Genomic DNA, 21204 nt, shown 5'->3' on the forward strand with positions numbered 1-21204 from the left:
GGCATTGTCCGACTGTACTCTGATATGAGAGTCTGCCAGCAAATGATGGAAGGCTTTCAACGCCAGGAAGACGGCCCGAATATCCAGGATGTTGATGGGCATGGTCGATTCCCTTGGTGACCACCTGCCTTGCGCTCTGATGTAGGTGCACCGCGCCCCAACCCATAAGGCTTGCGTAGGTGGTCAAAACCTTCCATTGACCGGAGAGAAAGGATTTTCCCCTTGCAAGCGAGGTTGGCTTGAGCCACCAGTGCAGGGACCTCCTGGTGTTTGCTGATAACCGGAACTCCCTGTCGAGGGAGAACGGATTCCTGTCGCAGGACTTGAGGATGGCCAGTTGAAGGGGTCTGAGGTGAAACTGGGCAAATGGTACCGCCTCCATTGCTGCTGCCATCCTGCCAAGTACTCTCATGGCATACCGGAGAGCTCTGGGGGACTTGCGGAGGAGTGTGTGAACTCCCAGACAGACAGCCAGTGCCTTGTCCCTGGGGAGGATCACCAGACCCTTGGAGGTGTCGAATAGCATCCCCAGGAAGGTCAGAGACTGACTCGGGGTAGTCAAGGACTTCTGTAAATTGACTAACCATCCCAGGCGCGTCAGAGTGTCGATCGTGATCGAGACGTTGACCTCGCAGTCCTTGAGGGTGGGGGCCTTGATGAGAAGGTCGTCCAGGTATGGAACGACTACTATGCCTCTGGAGTGCAGAACGTCCATGGTAGCTGCTATGACCTTTGTAAATGTTCTGGGAGCCGTGGCGAGACCGAACGGGAGGGCCACAAACTGGTAATGGTCTTGGTTGATTGCGAATCTGAGAAAACTCTGATGGGCGGGAGCAATCGGTATATGCAGGTATGCGTCCTGTATGTCTATGGAGGCAAGATATTCTCCTTTTTCCATAGACGCAACGATTGACCGGAGGGATTGCATGCGGAAGTGACGAACTCGAACATACTTGTTGAGTTGCTTGAGGTCTAGTATGGGTCGGACGCTGCCTCCCTTCTTGGGCACCACGAACAGGTTGGAGTAGAACCCTCGGAATCGCTCTTCTGCTGGGACTGGCACTATGACTCCTGCTCGCAGGAGGAAAGAAACCGCTTGACGGAAGGCCTGAGCTTTGAGCGGGGATTTTGGAGGGACAGAGGGAAAAAACCTGTGCGGTGGGCTGGTAGTAAACTCGATTTTGTATCCTGAAGACAATATTTCCTTGACCCACTTGTCTTCTGTAATAGGCAGCCAGACCTGCTGAAAGAGTAGCAGTCGTCCGCCTACAAGTGGGGTGTCTTCCAGAGGGCATGAGTCAGGATGAGGGAAAAGTCTGAGGTTTTCCTCCTTTAGGTTTTGCCTGGCTTGTCTTTGATTGCCAGTTCCTGTCCGGCCTCTGTGCCGCACGTGTGTTGTCCCTGCGGGGGGAACGATTACGGTTTTTGTGCTGGGCGTGAGACGGACCAGCCTGAAGAATTCCGAAAGGATCGGAAACTAGATTGATTACGCCTTTTAAACGTGCGTTTTGGTCTTAGTTGGGGAAGTACTTTTGCCCCCGTAGCATTGGATATCATTGTATCCAGCTTTCCACCGAAAAGACGGCCACTGAAGTACGGGAGATTTGTTAAGGACTTTTTTGAGGCCGCGTCCGCTTTCCATTCTCTTAGCCAGAGAATACGCCGGATTGTGATGGCGTTTGATGCTATTCCCGCTATTCCTCTTGCAGAGTCCAACGCTGCATGGACCATGTAATCTGCCACCACTGCAATTTGCACCGCCTGGTCCGCCAGCTGAGGATTTGACGGTTGAAGGCCCTTTTGCAATATAGATCAGCCCAAGCCATGATGGCCTTGGCTGCCCAAACTGAAGCAAATGCGGGAGCCAAAGAGGCACCTGCCGCTTCAAAGATTGAACGAGCCATGCGTTCGACTTGTCTGTCTGCTGTGTCCTTGAGGCCAAATACTTGCGATTGGCGAATTTTTTCTCAGGCTGCAAAAAACGCTTAGAAAGGATTTTTTGAAATTCCGGGTGATTAGGGAAGACCTTCGATGGTTTCTGAACACTTTCAAAGGAAATCTTGTGTTTTGGTGCTTCCGGGGTTGGATCTGAAATGTCCAGCACCCGAAGGATGGAAGAGACGATATCCTCAACTATTGCAGTATTGCTAGGGGGACAAGAGACAAGATAATTCTCTGTTTCGTTGTCTGGGTTAGAGTCACATATGCCTTCCGAGTCTGTGGTCGGAAATCGTTGCGGAGATCCGCATTGTCTGTCTCCGTCAGGGGACGGACTAGGTGACCTGGAGCCACTGTGTCTCTTCCTGGAGGGGGACGACCGAGTGCTATGTGAGGACGCAGATGAATGCGACCTGTGGGTCCGCTTACGTCTGAGACTGTCGGAAGTGGCATGTCCCCGAGATTTAAACGCATGACCCCGGACCTGCTAGCGCGGGCTGGTCTCCCATTTGGGTTCCGGCCAAGGCTCAAGCTGCTTAGCGGCCGCCACCTGACGAATGCAGTCACGCTCGGCCTAGAACGGCCGGTGGCCTGGGTAACGTTCATAGCCGAGACATGACCCTGCAAAACCTGCAGTAGTGTAGAGGTCAGGCTCTGTATGGACTGTGTTATAGACTGCAACATCTGAGTAGCCCATTCCGGTATGGAAGAAGACGCAGAAGCGTTGGTTCTGACCCAGTGTTTTGGACACAGTCCCGGCAGTGTGGGTCCGTGCTGCCCCTGGGGAGTGGTCTTGCAGGCTGTGCAGAATGCTCTTGCCTGGTTTTCTTCCTTGAGCCCGGCATCATGCACAGAGGCTGGCTAGCAGGGGTCCTACAGGGGCTATGCAAAGGGGAGAACTTATAGGTAATATGAATGCACAGCTGAGTAAAGAGAACCCAGCTGTGATCTTACCCCACCAGTGTGCCCTTAAGTCCAGCGCCGACAAATCACAGTCCTGTGCCCCCCGGAGACTGTTGTATGGCTGTCAGCTATGTTTCCTGCTGCAGCAAGATGGCCACCGGGATTCTGAGGTGGAGGGGGAAGGGGGCGGAGAGCTGAAAAGGGCGCGCTGAGTTATGTAAAAGCGCGCCCTTCCTGCCTCGATCCGCCCCTTCTATGACACTGCAGAGTGTCATTTTCGTCATCCGGGGGGCGGGCCAGGGGGCGGGAATAGGGCGGCGACTTCGGCTAGGCCGAAGCCGCGGCCTAAATTTGATACCTCATGCCCAGAAGGGCTCCAGGACGGCGCGGTTGTCCGGGGAGGGGGGGGGGGGGTCGGATTCAAACCAGACCCCCCCGGATTGAACGGCAGGCTAGCGGTGAGGACATGAGCGCCACCTGGGCCCTGTGGGGGGTCCCTTTGAGGCGCTATGCAGCTGGTGCTGCCACAGAGACAGGGGCGCAGGGAGCCCTGTCTCTGACAAGTGCCATGCCTGCCTGCACCTCCCCCGGTCCCAACAGGAGGCCGCAGCTGGGCTGGGGTCCCTGGACTTGTAAGTGGCCGAATGGTGCCTGATACAGGCCCTACCTGCGGTGTCTCAACCTAATGCCCCCAGAGGGGGATTAGGGAGGGTGCTGCTGTCACCGTCAGGGGGGCTTCATCCTATCCTCGACCTCAACCCAGAGCCCAAGGGAACTGGGGAAGGAGGGGGGGTCTCGACTTCGAGCCAGTACCCGAGGGACTGGGGAAGGAGCGACATGGGGAATAGCCGTCTCGACCTCAACCGGGTACCCCTTAATAGGGGACCGAGGAGGGAGCCATGCCGGGAGTCTCGCTGGGGACCCGCTTTTCTTCATCTGTAATCCGTTGAAAAAAAAATCAAGGAAAAAAAACAGTGTAAAAACTCTTAGGTGTGCCTCCTTGCGACACTAAGCAAAAACTGGAGAAGGCTGACTCTGTCCAGGGGTGTATACTGCAGAGGAGGAGCCAAAGTTAATCTTTTTCAGATTATGCATAGTGTCGCCTCCTAGTGGACAGCAGCATAACACCCACGGTTCTGTGTCCCCCAATAAGGCGACAGAGTAATGATATTTTTGCCCCCAATTTTTTATTTTCCTAAGGGTAACAGGAGAAATAGGACCCCAAAAGTTGTTTTGCAATTTGTCCTGAGTAGGCTGATACCCCATATGTGGGGGTAAAACACTGTTTGGGCGCATGGCAGAGCTTGGAAGGGAAGGAGCACCATTTGACTTTTTCAACGCAGAATTGGCTGAAATTGAGATCAGACGCCATGTTGCATTTGGAGAGCCCCTGATGTGCCCAAACAGTGGAAACCCCCCCAATCTAACTCCAACCCTAATCCCAACACACCCCTAACCCTAATCTTAGCCCTAACCCTAGCCCTAATGGGAAAATGGAAATAAATACGTTTTCTTTTAATTTTATTATTTTTTCCTAACTAAGGGGGTGATAACGGGGGGTTTGATTTACTATTTATGGCGGTTTTTATGTTTGGCGGCTGTCATACCCTAAAAGATGCTTTTTATTGTAAAAATAGTTTTTGCATCACCACATATTAAGAGCTATAATTTTTCCATATTTTGACCCACTGAGTCATGTGAGGTCTTATTTTTTGCGGGACGAGTTGACGTTTTTATTGGTATCATTTTCGGGCACGTGACATCTTTTGATCGCTTTTTATTCCGATTTTTGGGACGCAAAAACCAGAATTTCATGAATTTCTTTTGGGGGGTGCGTTTACACCGTTCCACCTGCGGTAAAATTGATAAAGCGGTTTTATTCTTCGGGTCCGTACAGTTACAGCGATACCTCAATTAGGTCATTTTTTTATGTTTTGTCAGTTTTACGCAGTGAAAACAATTTTATATAAAAAATTATTATTTTTGCATCGCTTTATACTGCGAGCTATAACTTTTTTATTTTTTCTCTGATGATGCTGTATTGCGGCTAGTTTTTTGCGGGACAAGATGACGTTTTCAGCGGTACCATGGATATTTATATGCGTCTTTTTGATCGCGTGTTATTGCACTTTTTGTTTGGCGGTATGATAATAAATCATTATTTTTTGCTTAGTTTTTTATTTTTATTCTTTAAGGGGTTCGCTAAAGGGGTTAACTAATAGGACAGTTTTATAGGGCGGGTCGTTACGGACGCGGCGATACCAAATATGTGTACTTTTATTGTTTTTTTATTTCCAAAAAATTAGAGTTTTTTTTTAATTTATTTAGCTTTTTTTAAAATTATTTTTACACTTTTTTTTTTTTTTTTTTTTTTTTTTAACTTTATTACATTGTCCCAGGGGGGACATAGCTGTCATGTGACAGATCGCTGATCTGTCACATCACAGATCACTGTGACAGATCAGCAATCTGTCACAGGCACTGCACAGGCTTTCCTCATGCCTGCGCTTTGCAGGCAGTGAGGAAGCCAGCTCCCTGCAGGCCCCCGAAGGTCCCCGTCGCCATCTTGGATTCGGGGACCTGCAGGGATGGAGCCCCCTGCAGCAGCGCTGCACATTGCGCTGCCGTGGGGGGCTCAGGGAAGCACGGAGGGAGCCCCCTCCCTGTCGATGCTTCCCTTTAACCCCCGGTACACCGCGATCGTGTTTGATCGCGGTGTGCAAGTGGTTAACGTGTCGGGGGGTGGTCCGTGACCGCCCCTAACACATTGTGCCGGGTGTCAGCTGTGATAATCAGCTGACACCCGGCCACGATCAGCGGCGCTCACCACGTGGGCGCCGCTGATCGCTGTGACGTACTATCCCATCCCTGGAGATTAAGTCCCAGGGCACATGGACGGGATAGTACGTCACATGACAGAAAGGGGTTAAAGAGGTATTCCCATCTCAGATGTATGGCACATCAAAGGGATCACAGAATAAGTCATAAATGCCTGTCAGGTGTGAGCCCCATTCCTGGTACCTGCACCTTACCCAAGATGAAGGAGGTATACGGCACAGCCATCCAATAATTAAAACAAAATGTAAGGGCCTTAAAGACATAGGAACCAATTACTTTTGTATATATGGGAACCAATCATGCCTAAAATACAATAATATTGAATTTATGCTAAACATAATTTATCTATAACATTAAAGTATGATCACAATGCTGATCTTCCCACTTTTAAGTTTTATGGTACAGAGAAAACGACATTTGCCAAAAGAGGAGGAGGTTGGCAAAAGTTACTTACGCTGCATGAAGTAAATTGGATCTTGACATAAAAAGTCACAAAGATTTGAATCTTAAAAATGATCTTTTCTACATGTATTGAATATTTTATGTATATATGTGATGCTTGTTTTCTTTCAGGCTATGCTTAGCATAGGTTCATTACTGTGTCTAGACCTGATCGATTTCCATGTATTCAAATGTGATTGGTTCCCATATATTGAAAAAGAGTCCCTGGTTATTCTGCTTCATATTATGACTAAGGGCATTTACTGCCTGAAACGCATCGGTTTTACTTGCATTTGATGGATCCATTTGTCCTTTAACTTTTCCAATAAACATTTTGATTTAATTATATGGATTGACAAAACAATGGTTAATACAATGGCTCTGTCTGCATACGTCATGCATGTTGTTGGCAGCCTGTAACGCGTCGTTGGCAGAATACATTAGGACTATTTGAGACAACCCCTGCGGAGATCGAGCTCACCTCCAAGCAATCATCCCACCCGTGTGCTGGAAAGGACATCCTCCTACCTTGCCGGCTTATGATGTTCACATAGAAAATCAAATCTCTCGTCAGGGATGGGCACCCTGCTCTCATTGGGATTAATGGTGCAAAATGGAAAGTTTTCTGCAGCCGCCTGGCTCTTCGTCAACACATTAAAGAAAGTCGATTTCCTGTTGAAGTAAAGAGAAGCCGCGAGGAATTAGTCTTATGGGCATTCTGGGAAATCCTGTACGTGATCTCATAATAATACGAAGTAACAGCAAATATAAATGACCATGAAGACTTTTATTTTTTTTTCTAGCACCAAAAAAATAAAGTTTTTCTGGCAGTGCAAAAATTACAAAACCAACCGCGGTTCAGTCCAATATTAACAACAGTGTGGAATTGGCATGAACTGGATTACATTACTTTTAACTGCGGTACATTTTTGTCTTCGGGGAGGCATATGGAGAACCATAACTCGTTGATAATGCGTTTTTTCCCCCAATGTTCCATATCAATATTGCATTTTTCACACTTGCCCAATCCTATCCTCAACACTCCCTGTTCTGTACAGATTACTTTTCAGCAGTCTCATCACCATTAAAGGGTTATTTCAAAAATATCAAATTTTCCCTATCCAATTGATGATTGGGGTCTGACTGTTGGGACACCGATCAATCCCAAAAATGGTGCTATAGAACCCATGAGAACGGGCTCTAAATCCAAGTGTTGGATGGACTGGAGGAGCATAAGCTCTACTGCATTGCAGCAGCTTCAGTATCCATGGTTACGACCACTGACAGCTGTCACTGTGAGCGGTCATCACCATGGATACCTAAGCTACTGCAATGCCCAGAACATGGGGTAAGCGACATAGTGAATCAGAAGAACTGTGCTACATTTCTAATTGGAGGCATTTCCCAAAATTATTATTATTACATCTACTACATATTACCATATTACAATAGGATCTTGGAAATGGAATAGCCCTTTAAGTCAATGAGTCAGAGTCAGTTTATTGCTGCCTATGTCCATGTAACTGCTGAAAAGAACAGGAGCATGAGTCTACTATGAGCCCATACTATAGGCCTAGTGGCTAATGTTAATAGTCCTATGATTTCTGATTTTTTTTGTATGTAAATGGCGGTATGGAAACTAAAAAAAAATACAAAATAAAGGGGTTTTCTACTCCAAGGCAAACTTTTGTCAAGAAGTGCAGCTTGCCAAATATAACCAATGTGTAATATGCACACTGTTAGGATTTGGCCATAAAATCTGGTTTGAGTAGTCAACACATGATCGAAAGTAAAAGATGTTCATACTTGTGGTCTCATACCAACTAGCTTCTCATTTGTTTATCTCAAAAGAACATTCAAAGAAGCAGATGAGAAGCTAGTCAGCATCTGACCACAAGTATATTACACACTGTTAGTATTTAGCAAGCTGCGCTGCTTCCTGAAGGGTTTGCCCTAGGATGGAAAACCCCTTTAACAAAAAAAAATTCTAAAAAAAAAATGCGTTTAAAGAGGAAGGTTAAAAGTATCCCATTTTTGCTGCTGTCTCTAGTATTATGGTTTTTGTTCCTTTTAAATTCAGCTTACGGTTCAAGAGATATTGGCCTTTATATTTAGTGGTAATCGTTATGATCTTTATCAAGGGGGCATGAATTTCAGGATCCTGTGGGGCGTGTCTTTAAGCTGCTCTGCATAATTACCCTGTGAGCCACGCCCCCTTGTAAAAGACCATAAAAATTAACACAAAATAAAAAGCTCTATGTTTGGAACCATATGGCAGATTTAGGCTAGTTTCACACTAGCGTTACCAAGCGCAGGGCAGGGCTGCCACTAAGCTCCACCCCGACCACTCCCCTTAAGATCGCATGACCCTGCATGCGATCAGCGTACCCTATATTTAGCGTTGGGTACGTTGGCCGTGCGCTGGTATGTTTTTGCCGGCGCATGCGCCTTTTTGCGCTGCGCCGAGCACACAAAAATGCAACAGAGTGCGTTTGGCGCACGTCGGCACAGCGCAAAAAGGGCACTCTGTTGCATTTTTGTGTGCTCGGCGCAGCGCAAAAAGGCGCATGCGCCGGCAAAAACATACCAGCGCACGGCCAACGTACCCAACGCTAAATATAGGAGACGCTGATCGCATGCAGCGTCATGCGACCTTAGGAGCTGACCGGAGGGTTCGCGGCCGGGGACGGAGCTTAGCGGCGGCCCTGCTCTTCGCTTGATAACGCTTGTATGAAACTAGCCTTAGACACAACAAAAAGAGTAACAATCAAAAGAGTAGTGGGAATAAATTAAGGACAAAAACTGGGCACTTTTGACATTGTTCTCTTTAACATGAAAACCTGATAAAGCAATAGATGTGGTTGTTGTTATTAACAGCAGCAGCATGTCACAGGTTTAACAGGCCAGATCAAACATGGCGGCAGTCACTGCCACCACCAGGTGCCGGTTACTGAGGGCGCAATATCAGATGTGACCAACCAGGTACAATCACAGCACCTTAAATGCACTGTGCTCATATGGGCACCATATGGCGGCACACACAGTGGCTATAGGTTCACACTGCAGACCTACAGTGCAGCCTGTGCACCCCCCAACATTAGTGCATTTTAGCACAAGCAGAGGTTAATCATAATATAAATATATTCTGAATATGAGCCGCTTACAGGTCAACATTAAACCGCAGCTGTGGAAACAGTTCTGAAAATCTGCAAACCAGCGGACTAAGGATCCAGCAGCAGTTCAGCAACTCACCTGAAGGTACGCGAGGCTTACAGTTATCTGACCTACTCATACTTCATTACCTCCAACGATGTAACTACAATGAGATGGAAATTCTCCTTGGCTAAAGGCCCAGAATATTAATATCACAGGCGGTAATCACACAAAGTTAGAGCGTAATGCTGCTTTTAACATTTCGCAGTTTATATCTGCGCGACAAGCGCAGCAATTGTGTGGTGGAGAACTATCATAAGAGGTCGCCGCGAAGCGGAGGGTCAAAATGTGAGATAAGAGCCTTGTGTCAATTTTACAAATATGTTCCTTAGATCCCTGGACAATGCGGTGAGAGGAGCATTTTTTTTACTTTTTAAGATTGAGTTATATACTGTTTTTAACTATTTTGAACATGTTGGGGAAAGAAAATAGTTGCGCTGATTTGGATGACCTTCATTGATGGAAAGAAATAAGGTCCCCAAACCTGCTCCACGAGATACAGGAACAGCAGAATTTAACCATATTTAATGGGCATTTGCAGGTACCGATCATTTGAACATAGGCAGGTCAGATGCAGATTGTGCACGTGTTTCAACGTGTATCTGAAACGTCATCGGCGACGCTAACCTCCCGATACAGAAATGAGTGGAGCCAGAATACCCTATGGGCTGACGACTCACTAACATTTCCAGAACTTCTGTGCTGTGTAATGTATCCTCAGTGCTTATTTAGGCTGCACACTCTGGCTGGCAGGACCTGTGGACTCAGGTCATGTGACCCTAATGACATCATTACAGCCCACTTTTGATTGGTCATTGTCATACAGGGAGAAGAAGTACACGCCCCCAGTGGAAAAAATATCTAACAACACCCACTTGAGCTTTAACAAAAGTTAACTTATTAGGTACCAAATACTTTCATTGCGAATATCTCCGCAGCTTTAGTCATTGCCAGTTCTTGGAGGAGTCAGAGTCAGTAGAAATTATCCGAATGTATATACAGTGTGTGTAATATATTATTAATATTGTAGAATTTCTATTTCATAAGAATTGAGACATGTTTAGAAATGTTAATACATTTCATGTTCTAAGACATCTATTTATTGAAGGGCGAGACAGGACCTTGGCTAACAAACTCTGCGGTCCTGGATAAAAGTTAGAGAAGTTTTCATATGAAGTGACAACTAATAGACTAAATGAATGAATAAATGAATCTAGAAAGGGCCTACGACTAACACTCCTATGTCCTATGCTGCCATTTGGCTGAGCTTTTGAGAGCGCACCTGTCATCAAACAGATGCACAGACAGGGACAGCTCGAACATAGCCAAGAACAGTTAATACAGGGTTATCCCAGTTCTCCAAGGTTCACCCTTCATCTTCCCGACATAAGGGTGCGGTGCTTTACATACCCTACGTTTGGCAGTCCTACTATTCCAATCTTCAAAGAGGTCCCAAATCTTCCGATAATCGGGTGCTGTTTTGGTCCATCGTCTGCTTTCTTGGGAGGCATCTAAAGTGTTAAAAAAAGAGGACACCTAATCACTCTCTACAGCCATTAGCTATTACCAGTAGATGGAAATAATAAGCAGGTACCTTTTTTGGAGCCATTATCGCATCACTTTAAGAGATGACAAAGAACAGTGTGAAGATTAGAGACGGGAGCGTTTCTTCCACATGATACAAATCTCACTTTAAAGATGATGAAAAGCTTTAAATCCACACGAGGCGCTACACAGGCGGCAGGCTAAGAATAGCTGAGCGTCGGAGAGGAACCCCAGCGAAGCAGCTGAGCACTCACTTTCTAAGCATTACACCTGACGCCATCAATACGGGCAACTGACAGCGTCACCCCTGCCCCGAGGTGGAGAACCACAGTACTGAATGGAGTATGAGACGCCAGCCACCATGCCAAAGAGCAGCTTCAGCTCGGCTCACTGCTCAACATGCAAAGACGGTCACTTACAGATATGATGCAGCGTGCAACAGCAGCCATTATCACCAGTCCGATAAACAGTGAACGGAGCAGTGAGCATGCATGCACACAAGCGGCTCGGGGTCACAACAATCAGAACCTATCCCTGGGTGATAAATGCATTTACTCCATTAAAGGTTGCCCTGGACTTATCCCTGGCATAGGTCAATATCAGATCTACACCCAGCATCCTCACCAATCAGCTGTTAGCAGACCCTATAACGGCCTGATGTACGGAGCATACATAACCAATGGCAGCTGAGCTGCAGCACCGAGAACGGCCACTAAACAGTGTATGGCACTGTGCAATTCCAGCTCCGTGCACTGTGTACATCCGGCCAACACTGGCTGCAGCCGATCCCCCGGCCAACACTGGCTGCAGCCGATCCCCCGCCGCAAACACCGCTTCTGATCGGCGGTGAAATCATCCCCTCCGGTCAGAGAGCCACAGTTTCCACGCTGTCAAAAGACAGAAGTGAGCGCTCAACTCTTATCAGAGGTATAAACTTTACCTCCGGTCACTGGTATCAGCTGATGGGACTACAGCTCCTATCATCCGACATCTGCAGCCGTTAATTACAGTGAGAGCAGGCGCGGCGGATGGGAATATTCATCAGCTGCTCTTGCACTGTAAATAAATAATTTAAAAAAACAGTGTGGGTTCCCCTGTATTTTTGCTAAACAGCCAGGCAATATTTATCAAGAATAGAGGGGTCCCTGTTGTGAATTCTTTCTCTGGCTTCCCTCTGGTGATTACTGAAGATAGTGGAACTGGTCAGATTGAGAGTTCTCTTTCTGGGCTCCCTCTGGTGGTTACTGGAGGTAGTGGAGCTGATCTGATTGACAGAGGCTGGCCACCCGATAATGAAGAAGACGATTGGAGATCTGGGGTTTCTGATTGGAATTTAAGACAGCTGACTCCCTCTATCCCTGCTGGTGATTTTTTTCCTGTGCCTCCTGAGGTCTTATGTTTCCTGCTCTTTCCCTGCATGTTCAGCTAAGTGGTTCATTTGCTATTCTGTTTGCATTTGATCTGGTTTTGTTTATCTCTGCTTTGTGCGGGTCACCTAGCTCCGGCTGGGGCTGTGCTGAATCACCGCCCATATGTTACTGCATGTGCCAGTTTGTTTTGTCCCCTTTTATATTGGTCTCTTTTTGCTTTGCTTTCAGAATATACCAGAGTGCTGATACAGTGGGGGCGAGGTCGTGCGACTTCAGTGTTTTTTGTGCATCAGACGTGTTGGACTTTTTGCAGGGTTTTTTGCGTGATTGCAGACATCGTCTTTCCTTTCCTGCCCTGTCTAGTCAGTGTGGGCCCCATCAATTGCTCAGTCTATTTTTCTGCCTGCGTTTGTGTTTTCATCTTATCTCACCGACAATATATGTTTGGGGGCTATCTATTCCTTTGGGGTTTGCTCCGGGGCAGTTTAGATTTCCCCTTTCTTGCATTAGGCATAGTTAGCTCTCAGGCTGTGCCGAGGCGTCTAGGATCATCGTAGGTACGCTCCACGGCTACTGCTAGTTGTGTGGACAGGATCAGGGGTCTGCATCCACTTAGTTACCAACCTCTCTGGTTTTCTGTGGCTTAGCCTGGCCTGCTATCCTCCTCAGTGACCCATTCATAACAGGTCACCACGCTGGTTTTTTAATTGTTTAAATAAATAATTTAAAAAAAAAAAAAAAAAAACAGCATGGGGTCCCTCCCATTTTTGACAACCAGCCTTGCTAAAGCAGACAGCTGGGGGCTGGTATTCTTAGGGTGGTAAGGGACCATGGATATTGGCTCCCCCCAGAACAAAAATAGCAGCCCGCAACTGCACAGAAAAGGCACATCTATTAGATGCGCCAATTCTGGCGCTTTGCCCAGCTCTTCCCACTTGTCCTGTCGCGTTGTCAAGTGGGGTGATAGTTGAGGGGGTTGATGTCACCTTTGTATTGTCAGGTGACATCAAGCCCCCAGGTTAGTAATGGAGAGGCATCAATAAGACACCCCCATTACTAACCCCATAGTTACATTGTAAGAATACACAAGACACCAAGATAAAAGTCCTTTAATTGAAAGAATGACACAGACTCCTTTAATAATCTTAATTAAACCATACTTAAAACCTTACCTCATTCCACCAAAGCCTTTGTTCTCCTGTAATAAAACTAAAATAATAGAATATACCATACCTGTCTGTCATTGAGTCCCATGCCGTAATCCATGTCTGGGGGAGAAATAGTTTTCAATCTGGATGGTGCTAAGAAGCGACCGTCCAGGTTGAGAACCATTGGTGAATGAGCTGATGCGAGCGCAGCGTCAGTGACTAGCGGTGACATCACTGAGGCTGCGTTCCTAGCTGTGCTGAACTGCGGTGACCTTGGTGAGATCCCCACTAGCACCGTGAGAAAAACTCACACTGCTAGCGGCGACCTCACCAAGGTCACCGCAGTTTAGCCCGGCTGGGAAAGGAGCCTCAGTGACCGGACGTAACCTCAATGATGTCACCACCGGTCACTGAGGCCGTGCTCGCAGCCGCTCAGTTACCAGTGGTTCTCAGCCTGGACAGTCGAATCTTGGCATCGTCCAGGTTGAAAACTCTTTATCCCTCATACATGGATTATGGCGTGGGACAGAAAAATGGATAGGTATGGTATATTGTTGTTTTATTATTTTAGTTTTATTACAGGAGAATGAGGGCTTCAATGGAATTAGGCGAGGTTGTAAGTATGGTTTAATAAAGATTATTAAAGGAGTCTGTGTCATTCTTTCAATTAAAGGACTTTTTTCTGGGTGTGTGTGTTTTCTTATAATGTGACTATGGGGTTAGTAATGGGGGTGTATTATGGATGCCTCTAAATTACTAACCTAGGGGCTTGATGTCACCTGACAATACAAAGGTGACATCAACCCCACAAATATGAACCCCACTTGCCACGGCTACAGGGCAAGTGGGAAGAGCTGGGCAAAGCGCAAGAATTGGCGCATCTAATAGATGTGCCTTTTCTTGGCAGCTGCGGGCTGCTATTTTTATGCTGGGGGGCAATATCCATGGCCCCTTACCAGCCTGAGAATACCAGCCCCCAGGTCTCTGCTTTAGCAAGGCTGGTTGTCAAAAATGGGGCGCACCCCACGCCGTATTTTTAAATAATTAAAAAATAACAGCGTGGGGAATAGTGATGAGTATACTCGTTGCTCGGGTTTTTCCGAGAATGCTCGGGTGTCCTCCGAGTATTTTGGCGTGCTCGAAGATAAAGTTTTCGTTGTTTCATCAGGATGATTTGAGACTTGTAGACAGACTGAATACATGTGGGAATTCCGTAACAAACAGGCATTCCACACATTTATTCAAGCTGTCTAGCAGTCGCAAATCATGCAGATGAGACGACGAAAAGTAAATCTCCGAGCACGCCAAAATAATCGGGAGGACACCCGAGCATGCTCGGAAAAACCCAAGCAACGAGTATACTCGCTCATCACTAGTGGGGACATCTCTATTCCTGATAACTAGCCTTGCTGAAGCTGACAGCTGAGGGTTGCAGCCCCCAGCTCTGAGTTTTGCCTGGCTGGTTAGCAAAAATACAGGGGAAACCACGCCGTTTTTTAAAAAAAAAAAATATTTATTTACAGCGCAGGAGCGACTGATGAATACTCCCATCCGCCGACTCCTGCTCTCACTGTTAGGGTATGTGCACACATTGTGAATTCTACTGCGGATCTGCAGCAGAATCTACTGCGATGTACAGTACCATTAAAGTCAAGCTAAAATGAAGAATGCTGTGCACATGCACGGAAAAATCTGCAGCATAAACACTGCGCAGACGCAACATGTCAATTCTTTGTGCATTGTGGATTCCGCAGCGTTTTACACCTGTTCCATTATAGGAATCCGCAGGTGTAAAAACGCAGGTGGAATCTGCACAAATTCTGCTGAAAATCCGCAGATCTGCACTAAAGCCGCAGGTAAAACGCAGGTCATTTTACCTGCGGACTTAGCAAAATCCGCAGGGTAATCCACAACGTGTGCACATACCCTCTATTAGCGGCTGCAGGTTTCGGATGATGGAAGCAGTAGTTCCTTCAGCTGACACCAGTGACCGGAGGTAAACTTTATACCTCCGATCACAGCTGAGCGCTCCCGCTGTGTTTTGACAGCATGGGAACCGCGGCTCTCTGACCGGCGGGAATAATTTCACTGCCGATCAGAAGCGGTGTTTGCCGCGCTGCCAAGCACATGACCTGTTGTTTGGGCAGCTGAACTTGAACAGAAAACAGGACATCCTGGTGAAGTCCTTGTTCGGTGTTCGTGCCCGAACAGTAGGTGTTCCGTACGGACACCGAACTTTACATATCGGGTTCGCCCATCTCTACTCATGAGACTTTGGGACCCGATTATTGCATTTAGTGCCTTTTTTTATTCTAGTTTGTGTGTCTTTAGGGTAAGTGTACAAGGTGTCTGTGTGTTTTTGGATGTCTTTTACAGTTGCTTTGCTTTTTGTAAATCTGTTATAAGTGGGCTTATTTTTTACATTCACGATTGTGGGCGTGATTATTGATTTCTAGTTGTTTTCATCGGATATATCAGTTGTGACATTTCAAATATTTACTCCAGAACTCCATACGGAGAGATTTTTCTGCACACCTAACATTTTTGCCCAAATCATACAACAGTTTATCCAACTTTTTGCTCTAAAAAGGTGCAAAAAAAATGTAAGGTAATAAAATGAAGAGCATTATTTTTGTGAAAAATTAATGAACCGTCTGCACATATTGAAGAATTTAGAGCAAAAAAAAAAGAATTTAACAAACACCACAAGACCAAAAAAAGAAAATTGCACACCGAAGTAGTGATATAAGAGTAAGCCAATACATCACTGGCTAATTTGCCAAATCTACCATGGGAAAATCAGAGAGGCTGTAAAATGGATACATTTGCGTGTTAATGTATTCTGCATACCGGGACCTGGCACGAAAATGGAGGAAATGCTCTGATGGACGCATGAGTTGTCATTTATCCTTCCATAACATTTCCACAGCTAAGAAACCGACTAATGGAGAGTAAGACCTTTACATCAACCCCCGATCGGGCCAGGCATTGGGCTCCGTTTACAGACCGTGAAACATGGGTGTTTGAATTCAAGCTAATGGAGAGAGACCACCCATGCGGCTACTTCTTGGATGAGAAAAGGGATGGGACCCGCTATTCCCAGGACTGTCCAAGCAGCCAGACCCTTATGAAAGTCTTAGATTTAAAAAAAAAACCTCTTAAAGGATAAGATATGGCTGACAACCTTACAGCGAGCGATCATTATGGCAACAGAATCCAAATTACTGCACCCTCCCGCCACCTACGCTTACCCTCCAGAGGTTGATTGACAGGTTTCTGTCTATCAACAGTAAAATGAAGATATTGGTCAACCAGCGGCTGGAGAATGCGCTGAGCACATGCCCTACTCTGCTGTACTGAGGGAAGGTAATAAAGGCGCGCTGTCCAAGTATGCGACACCGGTGACCTATCCTGAAGCCTATACACATCGTGTTGGCCAGATCTGCAGATTCCGGACACTCATCCAATATATCTGGGGGTCTCCCGACTGTTCGCCAGGAATCTGGCACAGGCCCTCTCATTAAACACAGGAGGCTTGGCCAGGTTGAGGTGCCGGTGTATGAGAGAGGCTAGGCTACTAATGAGTATGACCAGCTTGAGGCTGGATTCACATGGTGCAGGTTTTTTTTTGGAGGCGGGGGGGGGGGAGGATTTGCTGCGATCATGATAAATCTGCAAAATTACTGCCCCAATTTATATATATTTAAAAAAACCTGTGACGTGTGAATGTATCCTTAGCACAGGTCATCAATCCCAGATGGGTGGGGATCTGACGCCCGGCACCACCACCGATCATCTGCTGTCTGCCCCGTAGCTAACCAGCTCAGCTCTGCCCAACGTGTAGTGGACACTGCAGTTCCACTCTTAGGGCTCATAATCACTTGCGAGAAACTCGCACGATCTTCTCGTGTGAGTCTCTCGCATGAAAACCCGGCACTGAGACCGGAGCGTGCGGTGGCATAGAAATACATGTAGCTGCACGCTCCGGTCCGAGTGCCGGCGGCAGTGCCAGGTTTTCACTCGAGAGACTAACACGAGAATCGTGGGCGTCTCTCACAAGTGAATATGAGCCCTTACTCAAGAGATTGATGTTTTTGGTGACACCGCTTTAGTCTCCACCACATGACCGCTACAGCCAATCACGACGCTGTTATGCACACCGCTAAGGCCAGCGATTGGTGGCAGGGGTCACATGGATGTACGTGACATCATCGATGCGGGAGACTAATATACCACACAAATAAAAGTCTGCATTTGGACCCACATTGATCATCTATGGCATTTAGGTGTTTTTTTTAAGGATTTTTATCCGAATTTAGTTTTTGTTTTTTTCTGTATTAATGCAAGAATTACAGCGAGTGTGGAGCACACAATCACAGGCAGAGGCCGCGAGAGCCGGACCCTGGGTGGTACCCCGGTACTGGCAATATAACGCGGCCACAGGAGCCACGACACCATGCAGACTACTGCTGGGGGCACAGGGGGTATGTGCATTGCTATGAAGCTATCAATACGACATGCTGCTACTAAGAGGTTCTGCAGCAGCTGGGGCTACGACATGCAATGGGGACAATGATAGCAGCACTGGTTTGTTTCCTATGGAATGAAGGGCGGCTGCTGCCTGCACACGTGCAATGACTGCCGCAGTCCCAGCACTGACAGCTCGGTGACGAGACCGGCGGCTCACCTCCACAACACGTGTCTGTCCCGGGGACCTGTCGCTGAGGCACGGGCGCGGGGCCTGACGGATCTCCCAGTCACGTTCGGCAGCAGCCGGCGTCCCAGAGACGGAAAGGGCGGGGCGACGCGAGTGACGACACACAACGCCGGCGTCCTATTGGTTGGTAGTGAGGGTTGGAGGTCAGGTGACTACACATGCTGCTTCCTGACTCGCACAGGCGGTGTGTGCGCTGACTCTGCTGGTGACATGACACGGAGCGGAGCTGCCCGGCCTCCTGCTGATCACAGCCACTCCGCTCCCTGTGGGGTTTTTTTTTGTTGAGAGCAGTTTAGTGTTCTCTGTCAGCCTGAGGGAAAGCGAGACTGGGGTTATTTATTCAGTGGGATTACTAGAATAAAAATGTCCTCCGCCACATGACTGCTGCGCTTCTCATTAGTTTCCCACTATCACATTTAGCTCCTGACTGCTGATGGTCGCTGCATGAGACCTGGCAGGTGGGTGATCACTGCTCATCATCAAGCTTGCTGGTACACCGTCTTAAATGAGGCAACGAGCTTGGAGGTACACAGTCGACTCGAACACAGGCAAAACAGTTGACTTTTTGCTGACACTTGTCGTTAGCACTGCAGCCTTGCCGCGCTGGGGTCCTGGGTTCAAATCCCACTAAGGACAACATCTGCAGGGAGTTTGTATGTTCTCCCCGTGTTTGTGTGGGTTTCCTCTGGGTTCTCCGGTTTCCTTCCACATTCCAAAGACATACTGAGAGGGAATCTAGATTGTGCGCCCCATCAGGGACAGTGATGGTAATGTGTGCAAACTGTAAAGCGCTGCGGAATATGTTAGCGCTATATAAAGATTATTATTATAACACATGGCAGGTGGGTGATGATTACATAACGCATGGCAGATGGCTAGTCACTGCATGAGACATGGCAGATGGGTGATCACTGCTCATCATCAAGTTTGCTGGTACACAGTCTTAAATGAGGCAACGAGCTTGGAGGTACACAGTCGTGACTCGTACAGAGGCAAAACAGTTGACTTTTTGCTGACACTTGTAACATCCTGCTGGCAATCTGCTCAGACCTCCACAACTCTGCAACTGTCCCTGTGTCACTATCTTAGAAGTGCAGCTCACACCTCGCTGCAATATCCCGCAGGAGCCTTTTTAGCGTCTTGCATACACTTAAAATCTATTGAGTCCATCAAACTCAGGCTTGTTTTCTAGCCGTCTCTAACATGGCATCCTCTCCCCACTTAATCATCAGCCTCCAGAGTCTTCTGGTCAGGCTGTACCCAGCTTTTTTACAGGTTCACAAACAGGTATAAGCGTGTGTGCTCCCCTCTATTGTGCAAAACCTAATGGTGGCTCTCTTGTGAAAGTGGCTAGTCTCCTCCACCTGGGACAAATCCCACATGACTGGAGCTCATTTTATTCTGCCAGTGGCTATCCAGGAATTACGATCATGCACTTTAATTGCAAGTGTTCACTTGCTCCCACGGCTAGTTACCTATACCGCAGTCATTCACCTAATCTCCTCATGTGCCTATTTATTCAATCTGTGCGTCTGACCCCTACAGACAAGCAAGTTTCTTCCCTTTCTGAGATGCCGCAGAGGACATGAAGACACATTTGGGGATGACCCATGACACCGCCTTCTTATATACTGCCTGGTGCACTTTTGAATTTTAAGATACAATGCAAAACCCTTCATCACTACGGCTACTATAAGCTCCCTGGGACATTCACATGTTCCTCTTCCAATGTGGTGCATTTAATTCAATGCAATATACAGTATGTCCTGTGGGTGACCTCTATGATGGAGAAACAGGACAGAGACTGAGAGCAAGAATGAGGTCTCATCATCCTACAATTACAGACAAAAAACCATTTACCTATGGCCAAAGATTTCTGTGATCCAGGACACATCATAGACAATATGAAAGTTGTCATTTTAAAAGGCAATTTTAAATCATAGAAACATCGCAGGTTGTGGGAATACAATTTCATTACAATCTTTGATTCTATTCACACAGGACTCAATCTGTCAGGAGGTTTTATGGCCCATTACCATATCTGAGCTATTTCCTCCAAATAGCCCTTTGATCTCACAAAACTTTTACACCACTTATCTAATATTACCTCATTAAGGATTCTCTCTTCTATCTTAGTGTTTGCTTATTGAAATGTCCATTTATCACATCAGCATGTGCCCTGCACTATATATAAATAAGGTTTCTTCAAATATTTTGTCATATCAGCCTGATGAAGGGACGTAAGCAGTCCCGAAAGCTTGCTTTGTAACATCATTCACCATTATTTGTTAGCCATTAAAACGTATCACACCCACAAGATTCCTATTTTGTTTCTCTCACTGAGAGCACTTTATATATTTTTTTCTACTGGCTAACATGGTACCAAACCACTTTTTTCGTTTTACTGCTACAATGCGACACAAGAGCACGTATCAACCTATAGTGCATGTCATAGAAAACATCAAAATGAGTCTAGGGATTTTCAAAAATGTCAGCTACAAAATTTAATTCATATTGGGAAAACACCTCACCCCCAGCAAGAAAGGGGTTATCCTCTCTCAGCTTGTTGTAGTGTATTGCAGACTGATAAAATAACTAATCTGTTACTCAATCTTCACTGGTCCTTGGATGCCTCACTGCCACTGCTTCAGTCTTTAATCATAGAATCGTAGAGTTGGAAGGGACCTCCTGGGCCATCTGGTCCGACCCCCTGCTCAAAGCAGGATTCGCTAAATCATCCCAGTCAGATGTCTGTCCAGCCTCTGTTTGAAGACTTCCATTGAAGGAGAACTCACCACTTCTCGTGGCAGCCTGTTCCACTCATTGATCACTCTAACTGTCAAAAAATTTTTTCTAATATCTAATCTGTGTCTCCTCCCATTCAGTTTCATCCCATTGCTTCTAGTCTTTCCTTGTGCAAATGAGAATAAAGTTGATCCTTCTACAATGTGACAGCCCATTAGATATTTGTAGACAGCTATTAAGTCTCCTCTCAGGCTTCTCTTTTGCACACTAAACAATCACAAATCCTGCAACCTTTCCTCATAAGACAGGGTTTGCAGACCGGTCACCATTCTGGTCGCTCTTTTCT

General features: G+C 46.7%; 1 protein-coding gene across 4 annotated transcripts in view; it reads right to left on the reverse strand.

Moving 5' to 3' along the window:
* Positions 1–18268, reverse strand: part of OLA1 (Obg like ATPase 1) — a 245157-nt gene extending 226889 nt beyond the window's left edge. The window contains exons 1-5 of one of the 4 annotated variants that reach the window (XM_073545915.1): positions 18084–18268; positions 11819–11934; positions 10928–10952; positions 10744–10832; positions 6649–6792 (exon numbers count right to left, since the gene is read on the reverse strand). In XM_073545915.1, the coding sequence (XP_073402016.1) occupies positions 6649–6792; positions 10744–10832; positions 10928–10952; positions 11819–11862 (302 nt within the window). In that variant the 5' untranslated portion in view covers positions 11863–11934; positions 18084–18268. Of the gene's footprint in view, positions 1–6648; positions 6793–10743; positions 10845–10927; positions 10953–11818; positions 11935–18083 lie in introns of those variants that run through there. The other 3 variants (XM_073545918.1, XM_073545916.1, XM_073545917.1) reach the window with 3 other exon arrangements.
* Positions 18269–21204: the final 2936 nt, after the last annotated feature.

This window comes from Dendrobates tinctorius, unplaced genomic scaffold, assembly GCF_039654945.1.
Source record: "Dendrobates tinctorius isolate UK_male_01 unplaced genomic scaffold, ASM3965494v1 ptg000143l, whole genome shotgun sequence".
NCBI classification, from domain to species: domain Eukaryota; kingdom Metazoa; phylum Chordata; class Amphibia; order Anura; family Dendrobatidae; genus Dendrobates; species Dendrobates tinctorius.